Source organism: Morone saxatilis, unplaced genomic scaffold (assembly GCF_004916995.1).
Source record: "Morone saxatilis isolate NCDOM2014 unplaced genomic scaffold, NCSU_SB_2.0 Contig21, whole genome shotgun sequence".
Classification (NCBI taxonomy): domain Eukaryota; kingdom Metazoa; phylum Chordata; class Actinopteri; family Moronidae; genus Morone; species Morone saxatilis.
The window spans coordinates 19,632,123-19,645,581 of NW_023339774.1; the positions used below are offsets into that span (position 1 = coordinate 19,632,123).

The following is a 13,459-nucleotide window of genomic DNA, read 5'->3' on the forward strand; positions in this document are numbered from 1 at the left end:
GATAGTTCGGTTTTGAGCCTGTCTTATTTTGATACAGGGGTACTCAGCCTACGCAACGTCCGTATGACATCAAGTACAGCGCTACGACATGCCTACCTCGCGCTTCATCTTGTAGAAAAACGGGGCAGCCTCTACACATCTTCATTTTGTGGCAGCTTGGGTTTTAAGGAATACTTTGGGCCACTTGGGGTAAAGAGGCAGGTTTTGGCCTGGTTACTTTCTAATGGCTATTTTAAATTTCCACATTCTTTTTTATCTTGTACAGCTCTTTCAGGGACCCCCAAAACGACAGACATTGCCAGGTATTCACACCCAAGCGATTTTAATAATTAAAAAAAACATTGATTTCACAAGTAAACTGGATATGACAATCAATCACTTTGACCTGATATATGTTTGTTAACAAACCCATCACAAATTAAATTCAGAAATCATCTTGCTTCCTTTCAGTGCCACCAAAGGAGATTTAAAACAAATACATGCCTATGATGATAGCAATATGCTCCATCTCTGAACCCTGTTTAATTCCGTGAGCTTAAGCATCTTAGATCGTTTACGGCGAACCTGCAGTATGTATAGAAGTTCAGGAGCGGCAGCCGTCTAACGATCTGCGGATCATTCATAATATTAAGATTCACAGAAATTGCTGACTACTTGGGGCTGTGGGAGTTGTTTAACGTTGTCTGATACATCCCATCAGCCGAATCAGAGACACCCGAGAAATGTTGTTTTCCATGGTGACTCAGTTATCCTATTACAGTAATTTCAGTCACAATATGTGAAAGTTTCTCGATGAAGCAGATGTAGAGTAGAGGAAAGATAGAGGTGACTATGACACAGTCGACAACAAGAAAAAACGGAATGGCATGTCGAAGGAGCGAAAAAGAAGAATTATGTTCAGGTGTATTTATATTTCCACCACGGCAGACAGAACATATCACAGGCTCAGTTTTAACTGTTTCCACTAAGAATAACCATCTTCTTAACACCGATCATCAGCCTTGTCATATCATTTCTGTAATAATGACTGTCTGAAATAATCATACAATGATTGAAGATGTGTGTGTGTGTAGTAAGACATCTGATAGAGAGTTGAATAATTTAGAACAATAAGGTAACAAAAGGCAGGATAAAAGTAAAATAGGTGTTCTTGAACATACAGTTGCAGTACAACACCACATGTAAGGACGTTAGAATTATATAAAAGTCAGCGTTAAACTTGCCAGTACATCCAACAATAATACAAGCCAAGCTATCTAGACTGGGCAAGCCAGCATGACATCCTGTTTATCGACATGTGATAGTAATACCTTACTCCATGGCCTCTCCTCAAATGAAGGGAACTGATACAAGGACTGCATAAAAAAAATGTATCCAGTAACAGGACCCACAGAAAAACTTTGTGGCATGTATAGGACGCAACATAAAAGGCTAACTCTCGACAACCAATCACCAATAAGACTGTGTTGATAAGCAATAAGTGGAGAGTACTGAGCCTCGAAGATACCAATAAAGACTTGTTAGATCAAATTAAATAAGTATATATGAAATTTTTAATCAATCATATAGAACACCATTCTAATAATAATTCCAAGAATCTAACTTGAAAAAACAAACCCATTATTCTATCATAATAGAGAGATATTAAACATGTGCATTTTAAACAGGTGCTATGTTTCAGACACAAGCACTTCCCACGCAACAGCACAGAACCAACTTCACAAACAGCGAGCTCGGATTCAACCAAGCCTACAAATCCTACATCACACACCATGTCAGCCTAGCTCTCAGCTCTTAAACATCGTATATATGTGTTGTGTCACAGAAAGAATACACAATCTATGCAACTAGATTTTCTCTCATTCGGTCTGCCTCCAGCAAGGTCGGCATTAGATTACAGTTCACGCTCTTCAACCATTCCCGCCATGACTCATGGAAACAACCACGTTTAACCTATAACTCTCGTTTTTCCGTCCATCAAAAAGCACCCAAACTGGGAACGCGACAGATAGCGAAACACCATGAATGGCCCACGCTCAAGCATCTTGCTCTCTCTTTCAACAGACCTTTCACAATTTCCAAGAATGTACGAGTAACAAATTCTTATTGACATGTCCAATAGGACAGATAATGGTCCTCCTGCATAACTATAACCTTTCCTAAAGAAGACCAAAAGACATATACACAAATCTTTGAGAACCCTGGTGTTGTGTAGACCTATTAATGCCAACTACCTGTTGTTTACATACATGTAAGTTGGGACTGATAATTAAAACCACTATATTACCGGTGAGGATAGTAACAACGTGTAAAGCACTCGGCTTCTCAGAGTTCTTAGGTCAAACTAGAAGATAATTTTGTGCAAAATATGATGTCTTATTAAACTACTAAAATTTACGACTTGCTGTTACTAGCATGGACTCATACGGAGCGTGTTTGGGTGGGAATATAGCAGCCCGTCACCTATTACGCAGCTAACTGTAACCGCGCTTGTGGGAAACTCTCTTCGTGAAGTCGGTCATAGCATTCTCGACTACCCGCTAGTCTCACTCCCACGTAGCATTTTCCTCATCTTCCAAGCGCCACGAGGTTATCACTACACAAAGAAAAAAGGGAGAAATTTGGAGAAACACGTGGACAGTGGAGAGGACGAGCGCGGGAAGCAGGTAAGGACAGGGACCAGCATCACTCACTACTCAAATCAATACGTCTGTTACACACGCCTTCAAACCTTGGATCCAGTTCTTCTAGCTTGGCGAGAAGATTTCTCACGGCGTCAAGTCCAGCGATAAACTACGATTGATCACCACCCATTTGGAAACACAACTTTTCTTTCCCCAAAATGCATCCGGAATAAGTGTATTATATACCCAGACGAATCCACGTTTCACCAAACTTTCTCTAACTCTGACAAAATAAAAAACAAGAATGATACACATCCTAAAGTAGCGTACAAGTGGTTAAATCTTTACATAATAAAATATTAGGACAAAAATTTAACCAATTTACAAACTCATTTATAAGTGGCTAGTATCCACTATGATATGTCTGGTAGTATAACGTAGAAACAATTAATAACTTGAGGAATTGGTACTATATCCCCTATTCTCGCGGCTGATATCTCAGTAGTATCTCCTCAGTTTTGTCTTTTGTTCGAAATAAGCTAATTCTTGTCAGACATAGAGTTTAGTTTTCTACTCTGGAACACACCAGCCATGATATTAGTTAATACTATGGCATGAGTGGCGATACTATCCTCATCGGGAAATAAGTAGACAAATGATTAGATAGATAATTCCATCACGTAGGGGCGCATTTAGGCAGAATGGAGAGAGGAGTTTTTTCGAATTTGGATGTCCCTGAAGATGTATAGTATGATGTGACCGTCCAAAACAAAATACACTCTGTACGTACAAACACCACCACCACTATTAAGACAAATGATCATTTTCTGCCTAGGGCACTTTATTTATGAAAAACACAACAGTGTACAAAACAAGTGTTCAGACAATGTTGGGTGGAGCAACATACACTATACAGAATTCCTGACAATGTAGATTTCTGGTATTTAAGAACTGCGAGATTACATTAGAAACTCACAATACAACTGATAATACTTTCCCTTTATTAAAGCCATCAACGCGAGAGTAAGTTCATACATGTCACAAATGTTATACCTCCAGATTAAGAACACCATCGACATCATGATCTAGACGTACATTAACTGACCTTGCTCTGCGGCACAAGAAGAGCAAAAAAACAGGTACCTACCAATTAATCATACCTTGAGTTTTGGATTTTCTTAAAGTCCTAACAAAGGTCTAGCATTACACATACCAATACAGTATATTCGAGTCATCAACAGAGAGTATCCCTCTCCATATTTTACCACGAATCATTGGCGACCGCACACATCCCTGTCCATTCAGGAACAAATGTTGCATAGACGTCTAGCTGGGTTTGGAACCGGATATCGGGCTGGGACTTTGGTGTCGCCATCTGCGTATAATGGAAATGTGACAGGACCAGGAGGTCAGGAATCGCATTTTACAAGGAGTAATCTTGTTCCACAGGGCAGCAAGCTGTATCTAAACTTCTCTCATTATTAGGCCCGCACTTGCGTCTGCGGCATTTCACAAGATGCTTGCTATCCGATTTTTTAGATTCTTTTCGATTAAAACCTCCTTTCATTGTCCCTTATTCAAAAGCAACAAAGCAAGATTAAAATTGGCCCACATAACAACTGTCAAAAGACTATAGCGCGAGAGGGCACAACATCATTACATACAGATGTTATAAATCAATCGCAGACTTCACTCGCGATGTGTCATGTACTACGACCACAGCGTCTTAGGCTTCTCGTCTACACACAAGACATCAGTGAGAACGACAAGAGAGCGAGTACCACAGCGTCCAGTCTTATTGCCTCAGAGAGCGCGAGAGTATACACTACGACCCATAGTGACACACGAAAAGCGAGATCGGTCACAAGAAAGCACGCAGCACAACCAACACACCTCATCCGATCGAGACCAAATAGTTCGATCGAGCTTTCGGCTTGACTTGAGGACTGCCCCTTCACTACCCACAGGTACCGAGAGATTCCGGGAGTTATGAAAATGACCAGCCAGTTCCGTGAAAGAACAGATACATTATTGCCGATCAGCCGTCAAGGCGGATAGAACCCTTAGAGATAAGTACGATGCAGATCCATGACTCTACATCAAACAAACATGTTAAGAGACCCAACTCCCTCAAAACTAAGAGAATGGTTTGTAGTTGGGAACGCGAACCCACGCCACCCGTATAGCAACCCAACCCTCCTTAGTCTCCTCCTTCACCTACCTGTCGGCTGCCTCTCACGTCTCTATCTCTATATCTCTAACATTGTCCGTATCCTCATCCCAATGTCATTTTCTATCCCCATTCAGATTAACCAAGAGGGCATGGCCTATGTGCACCCGATTAATGAGTCGTTACATCCAAGCATACCAGCGAAGACCAGCGCAACCCGGGAGGGGGAGTTACATGCCCCGTACCCTGGGGAGAGAAGTAATAAGACAATCTTACAGTTACGGGACAGACAGAGAGAGGCAACCGCAGCAGGGGTCCATCCGGCAATTCTAAGTCCAGGCTACGACGTTCTTCAACTTTCCTGCCCTATCTCTGTTAGAATAGTCCCCGACAAAGGGATGATACTCTGGAGCCTCTGTTAATCTCCCAGCCACGACACCGCCCACCCGTAAGGTGCCATGTAGCGACCCCTAGTTCTGATACGCCAAGTGTTCCTTTCCCAACAGTAGCATATCCCTGCACCTATCCACCCATGCCAGATACCGGTAGGACGATGGCGCCACTCAGTTACGTTTACCTGGCATCTATATGCTGTATGTATGTCTATGGATGTGATGTGATGTGTGTGTGTGTTGTGATACATACATACATACACATATAGATGCAGGTAAACAATGAGACACACTCACCTCTGCAGGATGCTGCACTACGTACAGACAGGTGGACACCTCCAGGGGTTGTGGTGGGAGAAAAGGACAGAGACACACCTTCTGAGGGCGACTACATGGGAGGAAAGTTGAAGACGTGAAGCTGTGATTGCCCCCCCCCCCCCCTCTAAAGTTACCTTCCCATCCTAACCCCCCCTCTGGTCTTCAGCTTGTTCTGTAACGACACAAATCTGCAAAGCATGCCAGTAACTCGAGGAGAAAAAGAAGAGGAGGAAGAAGAAGAAGGGAGGAGGAGGAGGAGGAGGAAGGGGGGAGTCCAACCAACCAACTCTAACTTGGCTACCTAGCATTTAGCTTCACTTTAATTCAGCTCACCGGCACCGTAAACACGTCGGTCTTCTCTCCCCGACCTCGACCGGGAGGGCAGCCAGGTCGCCGAAAGCGTCGACTAATCCGTCTTCCACGGAGGGGCCGTCGCGGGTTTCTGCACCGTTTTCCTCGGTAGTGACCGGCGAGCAAAAACCGGGGACATTGTCCATCGCGCGGTTAGCGAGGAGCTAACTTATCCGAGTCAAACACAGCGCGGAGGGTTTTATTGTTTTCATTACCGCCCCCTGCTGCACAGTGTGGGGCGGTGCTTTTACTCATTATTTACTTTGTGGTGCTTTTAATGAACTAAAAGACATTGCACATAAGTTAAAATACATAGACTCAATAGGAAACAACACATTACAATATATATTATATATATTTATCTACAATACACAACAATTAAACATTAAAAGCAGTTTTAAAGAGGTGGATGTAACCAAAAAACAACAACAAAATAACTCAATTCTGTCTATTATTTATGTTATTCTTAAATAATTAAGTAAAAGTACTACTTACTATTTTTTAAGTAGAAGCGCTTCTTTTTTTTGGTTTTAAGGCGGGCTACAAACCAATGTTCAAGGTACAGTGTGGAGTGTGTCAGATCATGACTTTATAGTGGAATTATATTCTGTAAATTAAACCTGTTTCATGTAAGTATTTAAATAAAAGATAATCCACCACCTTCCTGCAGTCTTTCCTCTCCCTTATTGAACCTTCTACAAGGCATCAGCACAACAACAGTCTCTGTACAATTAATTAATTAATTTATGTAGTGTTTAATCCTTTATGTCCTAATCTTAACCGTGATAATGTTCATTTGATAACATATTTGTCAGTATTTTGATTTTAATAATTATTTATTTGGGAAAATATATCTTTATTATGACAGTTTCAGTTATTTATGTCATAAATATCTACTTACATGCACACAAATATTTATTCGAGCATCCTTTGCACTATTTCCTACTGTCTACAAATGTTATTGTTGTTGTTTATTTTTATATATGTGTGTATATTTACATATATAACTGTACATAGTAGTTTATATCTATTTTGTTTAGCCTGTTTTCATAAGGGTGACGTAAAACAAGAGTCAAATTCCTTGTACGTGTACATACCTGGCCAATAAAACTGATTTATGATTCTGATTAATTGTCACATCCACTCTACCTGCTGTATTTCTATGACTTGTTTTGGTAAATTAATCATAAACTATCAACTTAGAGCTGCCACCTGTCGATGTGGAGGGGAAAAAAAGGAAAATGCTCATTTGTAACACTGTGTGTCGCCAAAGCCCTTGTTTACCCTGCTGATAACAGGTCCAACAGGATGTACAGAAGCCGTTTAAACACAACCATTACTCTGCAAAACAATAACACCAATCTGTTCTGCACCTCTTACTTCTCTTTATATCTTATTCATACCACATTTTTATTCATGGCGTGTATTTTAAATCTCCTCCTCAAGGTCAGCAGGCACGGGATCAATGCTGAGCTCCAGATGGGACCATTGGATTCAGGCCTAGAAGCGACAGTATGCTTAGCAAATGATGCTTTACATAAATCTGCTTTAATGGCCACATGTGTAGTGTAAATACTGCACTGTTCAGGTCTAAAAACAGCCCCTTGTTATTGCCATAAACCACTGTTTTGCCTGATATTTGGTGCAAAGTACACATATTTTAATTTAGCATAAATTGTAGTTATGTCGGTTTTGGAAAACTTAACTTTGGAAGAATTAGACATAAAATTAGTCTGTACTTGTGTGAATAATATGCACGTACTGCACACTTTTGGCTGTTTACAAGAGGGTACACAGACTCCTAGTTGAGACGAGGTGTCAGGTTAACAGCCGAGAGAGGCTTATTTATAGCTGAAGATCCACCCTAACGTCACACAAATACTGACACATACGCTTTCACCCGTTTTATTCACACTCGTGACCCAAACCTCTCCTTTCAAACACGGCTATGATTCATGCACTATTGCCACCCTGTCTGCACACGGAGATACTGGGTCAACCTGTAAAAACAAAAAGGAAAACAAACACCCTCCTCTGGATGTGATTTGAATTCATGCAGTACAGGCAGGTACAAATGGGTACAAATTATAAAAACTAGACTGAGATGAACAATATTTTTGAACTCTTTTAGATTGCATCTCAGTTGATTGTCGTCTAATTCTACTGTGATTTTAAGACCTTGAATAGGGACACATCAGCAACCTAACTGAGTCAGTTAAAGTATTACACAATGTCCTTTGTCTTTAGGTTGTTCAGCTGGTGAGACAGTCGAACTATCTGCTTGTTTCTCTGGAGAAACCTCCGTTTTAGCCGATTCTGACGACTTAACATCCGCCTCTTCTGGTTCAGTTTGTCTAGCAGCAGCTTCCGTCTCACTCGTTTCCTCTTCGTGTGCCGTTTTAGTGTCTTTCTCCTCGTCTTCAGCCGGTTTTGTGTTTGTGACGTCGCTATCTGTCACACTTTCAGTCAGTGAGGACTCCACTGCAGCCAGCACACTCTCGGTCAGAGCAACGCCGCAGGAGGACTGCATCGTTTCCTCTCCGTCTCCGTCTCCCTCGTCTGCGGGTTCTGCTGGTGATGCTGTCTCTTTCTCCTCCTCCCTCTGTTCCTTCACACCGGCCTCCTCTTCTTTTTCCTGTAGGTCAACTGGAGTCAGAGGTGTTAGGTCCAGGCATGCCTTCAGAGAGGATGCTGCCTTCTTCCTGGGAGGGGCAACTGGTTTTTGCACTTCCACATCTTTCCACAATTTCTGATTTGCGTGCTCGTGTTTCTCGTCCGGAGCTGTAGGGTGATCATCTGTACTTTCCCAGTCTGGTTCCTCTGAGGGAAACTCGAAGCTGGAGATGCTAAGTGGATCCACTGGGATTTCTGCGACTTTTTCAACCTTGATGGAGACATTTTTGCTCGTCTTGTCTTTACTCTTCACAGTTGCTTGGGGTTCCTCCTCCTCGAGCGATCGAGCGAAAGGCTCTATGTCACACGGAGAAGAATTGCCGCTGGACCTCAAGAAGTCTGTGATTTCCTCCTCTGAATTTGGCACCTCACCTTTTTCGGGCTTGGACAAATCAGCAAAATCGTACAAATCTTCGGACAACACCCAAGGACCTTCCTCTGTGCATTTTCCTTCGTCGATTGGTTCAACTTCCACCGCAGGAGTCTCGTCTATGAGGACATATTTCTCCAAATATCCCCTGGCCTCCCGGTCTGAATGCCGGCTGTGGAAGGACTTCTCGGAGGTCATGCTTTCCGTATCCTCTTCTTTTTTCCGACTGCCGGTTGCTTCCTCATACAGGTCCGTGTAAAGGAAGGCCATGGCTTTCGGCTCCTCCAGCAAAATGGGGTCGATAATTTTGGAAGGTCCTTCTGGCAGAAAGATGGGAGTCAAGATTTCCTCTTGGCTTCCAAACAAAGTCGAGCCACTCGGTTTTGAAGGCAGCCTCGACGGCGCTCTTCCAGCCGCTTCGTCCTCCCTGTCTAGACTTTTCAAGTAGTTGTCCGTACCACCGTAGAAGACCTCGTCTAGAAGTTCACTGGTGATTTCCTCTAGGCTGATTGTGTCTGACTTGTCGGTATCTACAGTTGTTGTTGTTGTTGTTGGGGTGTCTTTAGGCTGCACAGGTTTCTCTGTGTCCTGGCTCTCAGCGGCAACCTCTCCTTCCTGTTCCACCACTCCCTGTGCGACCACTGCAGGACTTCCTGGAGCCTGGGCATCAATCATGGTGAACGCCTCAAAGTAGTCCACATTGCCAGCTGCTCCTCTGCCCGGAGGTCTGGCCACTGGAGCCCCCGGTGGATCCATTACGCCTGAAACTGAGGGCCTGACCTCGTCACCTCCTGGTGCATACAATTCCATCGATGAGTTCACAAGCTCGTAATCTTGCGTCTCTTCGCTGGCTTTAGGGACAAGGCTCTCCTCCAGATAAGAAAGGTTGTCCACCATTTCTTTGCTCTCCTCTTCGTCCACAGTTACCAGTTTTGGGGGAACGATAATGTTGAGGATTTCAGAGCCTTCAGACACTAACCTGAACAGCCTTTGCTCTTTATCCCCCAGAGGATCATTCGCTTCATCTTCGTCTCCTTCTCCTTCGGTTTTCACATTCGGCTGTGAGAATCCCACTAACTCCGGCCTCCCGGAGATGTTTTCAGAACTCTGTAGGAGAGCTTCTCGCTGTCTGTCCGCCTTGATCTTCTGACTGCTCAGCCTCTCTTTCTTCCTTCTGGAAATCAGCTCCTCGTCCATGACAAAGATAATCTTTCCTGCTGGAACAGACCCAGGTGTTGCAGGCCGTGCTGCAACCGGAGAGCTGAGATCCACGGCGGAGTTCCCCGCCTCAGATGCCCACGGCGTGTTGCAGCGACTAGGGGTCGTCTCCCACGCGATCCCGCTGTCCTCGCCTTGCATAGTGACCATGGAGAAGGAGGAGTCCATCATCAGGCACTGCATCTTAGGCCGGACGTTTACATCGTGGACGGCCTCGCGTAAACTGAAGGGAAACAATATGGCAGTGAGATACAAAATCTATTTAGATTCCAGTCCTCAGATGTATATTTGTGTTTTTATATTCTTATCCTAAACTTTATTTATACAAGTCTGATTCAGACAAACCTCAACTAATTGCACAACAGGAATATTGAATATCAAATGTGGTTTATTGAACTAACATTTACATTTTTATTGAACTTATTATAGTATGAATACTTTAGGAATTATGCATGACTGATGCATGCCATTTTTAAAAAAAGTCTGAATAATATTCTTATGATTATCGCGATAATGTCGTGTATCGCGGTTATTTTGGCCAAGATAATCGTGACATGCAGTGTTCATAATGTCACATACCTAACTGCAAGACTGTTGGTTGCATTATTAGCTACAAAGACACTCATAAACACACAGGCACTAACTGAATTCCCTCCATTAATTCACCATTAAATGTGGAAATGGATTCAATCTATTATTGTAAAATAATGCTGCCTCTGAGTGACTTGTTAGAAATTAAAAACACCGGCTCAACAACTTAGTTTCCCCGACTTTTAATGAAAACCACAAAGCGAACATCATTACACAGAAACACATCCAGCTACTGATTCCAACCTGTTCCTGAGGTGCTCCACTTCATCGCTGGCATCAAGGTTTTGCTCAGGAACATCTTCAGATGTCAACGCCGTCATCTCGGTGTCCACGTCTGACCGTGCCAAACCTTCGCTCGCAGTATCCATTGTTGTAATATCTGGATGAATTTTGCTTTAGCCCTCTCGCCACGACCCAGCGCTGCTCTGTTGATCACATTCTAAGCAAGCAGACTTGACTTGAGTTTTCATGCTCAGCGTAATCTTGAAATAGAAAACTGGTCTTCCAGTGTTTCATGTGAAGCATTTGCAACATGTAGGAGGTTATTTTGTCATCTGTTCACACTGGCTGAGCCCTTGCGTTTTGGCATATACAATAAATAAGTTCATTAGTTGTATAGCTTGTGACCACTTTGAACTGTAAAAAAAAAAAAATGCTGCAACATGAAGTTAATGCAGCTATTTTTTTTTCTTGCCAGGTCTAAATATAATTTATTTTACTGGCTGCCTATATCCAGTGTCATGAGTCTGTCTGTCAGAGGCAGATAAGAAAGTTCAATATGTTCAGTTTTGTTTTTAGTTGTGTGCACACAACTGATCAGGGATCAAACAAATCCTGTATTGAGCTTTAACATTTGACCCTGAACTGGTGAAAACACAACAAATAATGATAAGATATTTATGGTTTGTTATTGTGCTGCTTTAATCTGTAAAAAAAATAATAAAATCTGCATAATTGTTGGTAAAAATCTTGACTCTTGATCCACACTTCCATTAAAATGTCAACCTCGCAGCTGTTTATGTCCGTCTCGTGGCAGCGTGACGGAGATACTAACACGGGAAACGACTGGAGGAGTTGGGGAGGTTAACAGGTCGTATCTGGGCAAACATTGTCCTCGTAAACCAGCCTTCAAATCATAAACATGCCCAAACACAACAAATGTAGATTAAAATGTTCTTTGTGTCTTAATGGAACAAAGTTCTTCCATATTTAACATTATAGTGAACCAGCAGTGAATAGTAAACAAAGACGACAATATTAAACAGAGAAAAGAGAGTATTCTTCATATCTGAGAGGCTAAAACAGCAATTTCTGACTTAAATGATTAACTGATTATTAATATAGTTGCTGATTAACTGTTAAAAACAATGTGGGAAGAAAAATTTTGATCCTTTACCTAAAAATACTAAACTGTGGAAGTCCCTTAAAGTATGAAAAGTAAAAGTACTTATTTTACAGTAAAATGCTGTTTTATATTATATTTGATGTTTTTTTTAGATGTGTATGTTTCATTTTACTGCTGTTGATGTCATTTTAAGTACATTTAATCTAGTATTTTACTTTAATTTACTTACTTTTTAACTATTTGTTTTTACTCCATTACATGTATTTTGACTGTTTCAGTTACTAGTTTCTTTACAGATTTTAATAATATAAAATTGATTTATATAATATAATATAATAACCCAGCAGTAGCCTATATGTAAAGTAGTTAAATTAGTTTCGCCTCTACCATTGATTAACATAATAATTAATCAGTAATTATAATTCAGTAATATAATAACACATTATTTTAAAATGAGCCATTTTGTATAATGAGTACTTTTAGTTTTGGTAGATTTTACACATAAAACATGATCAGTTTATAAAATATTATGAATTGTAACAGATTAGTCTCACAAAAGTATAGTTAAATAGTTAGTTTCCATTAATATTATTGTAATATTATGATACTTAAAGTACATTTTGGTGCTAATAATTTTGTACTTTTGCTTTTAATAAAGTATTTGTACTCATTGTTACTTTTATTAAAGGATGTGTACACTTCAGTGCTGACTATATCAATAACTGTCCACAAGATGGCAATCACCAGTAGCATATAATGTTTACCTGTATGTTATATTTATGTACTCTTGTGTTCTTTTTGTATGTTTTGAATGAAAAAGAACGACTGAATCGAACACCTGAGCAGTAAATCTGTTGTCCTTTATGATATTAAAGTGGGACCGGATCACAAAATAAGTTCAAACTCGCTCATTTACCCAAATGGTGTAGCCTTAATAACATCTTTGAATCTATATGTTTGGACATTTGGCTCCTTGTTATAGTCTCTCATCCATAGATTAATTATTATTTCATTCTTGCATCTATTCTGTTTTTCTATGGAAGCCAACGTGATAGAAAAAAAGATTCTGTAAGTCATTATAATGTGAAACTTTCTCAAATATTAACTTAGCATCTTAAAATATTGAATTAGCATCTTAAAATATTGAATTAGCATCTCAAATTATTGATTTAGCATCTCAAAATATTTGCATAACATTTAAAAATAATGACTTAGCAACTCAAAATATTAACTTAGCATATAAAATTATTAACTTAGCATATAAAAATATTGATTTAGCATCTCAAAATATTGATTTAGCATCTCAAATTATTGATTTAGCATCTCAAATTATTGATTTAGCATCTCAAAATATTGATTTAGCATCTTAAAATATTAAATTACCATCTCAAATTATTGATATAGCAT

The 13,459-nt window shown here is 40.6% G+C and overlaps 2 protein-coding genes across 2 annotated transcripts in view; both read right to left on the reverse strand.

Moving 5' to 3' along the window:
- The window catches only part of dtwd2 (DTW domain containing 2), a 13,029-nt gene extending 5,436 nt beyond the window's left edge, over positions 1 to 7,593 (reverse strand). Inside the window, exons 1-2 of the mRNA XM_035668641.1 lie at positions 5,838 to 7,593; positions 5,484 to 5,574 (exon numbers count right to left, since the gene is read on the reverse strand). Of these exons, the coding sequence (XP_035524534.1) occupies positions 5,484 to 5,574; positions 5,838 to 6,001 (255 nt within the window). The 5' untranslated portion in view covers positions 6,002 to 7,593. The remainder of the gene's footprint in view (positions 1 to 5,483; positions 5,575 to 5,837) is intronic.
- A 153-nt stretch (positions 7,594 to 7,746) lies between these two features.
- Positions 7,747 to 11,256, reverse strand: si:ch1073-398f15.1 (cardiomyopathy-associated protein 5). The gene is made up of 2 exons (XM_035668640.1): positions 10,951 to 11,256; positions 7,747 to 10,339 (listed from the first exon to the last, which is right to left on the reverse strand). The coding sequence occupies exons 1-2, from the start codon at positions 11,073 to 11,075 to the stop codon at positions 8,071 to 8,073; spliced, it is 2,394 nt and encodes a 797-aa protein (XP_035524533.1). The 5' UTR covers positions 11,076 to 11,256; the 3' UTR covers positions 7,747 to 8,070.
- Positions 11,257 to 13,459: the final 2,203 nt, after the last annotated feature.

Excerpts from the sequence above, each read along its gene's own strand:
- si:ch1073-398f15.1 (XM_035668640.1), bottom strand. The coding sequence starts at position 11,075 with ATGGATACTGCGAGCGAAGGTTTGGCACGGTCAGACGTGGACACCGAG. Across the intron at positions 10,340-10,950 it reads GTGGAGCACCTCAGGAACAG|TTTACGCGAGGCCGTCCACG; the intron begins GTTGGAATCAGT and ends GTTTCCCTTCAG.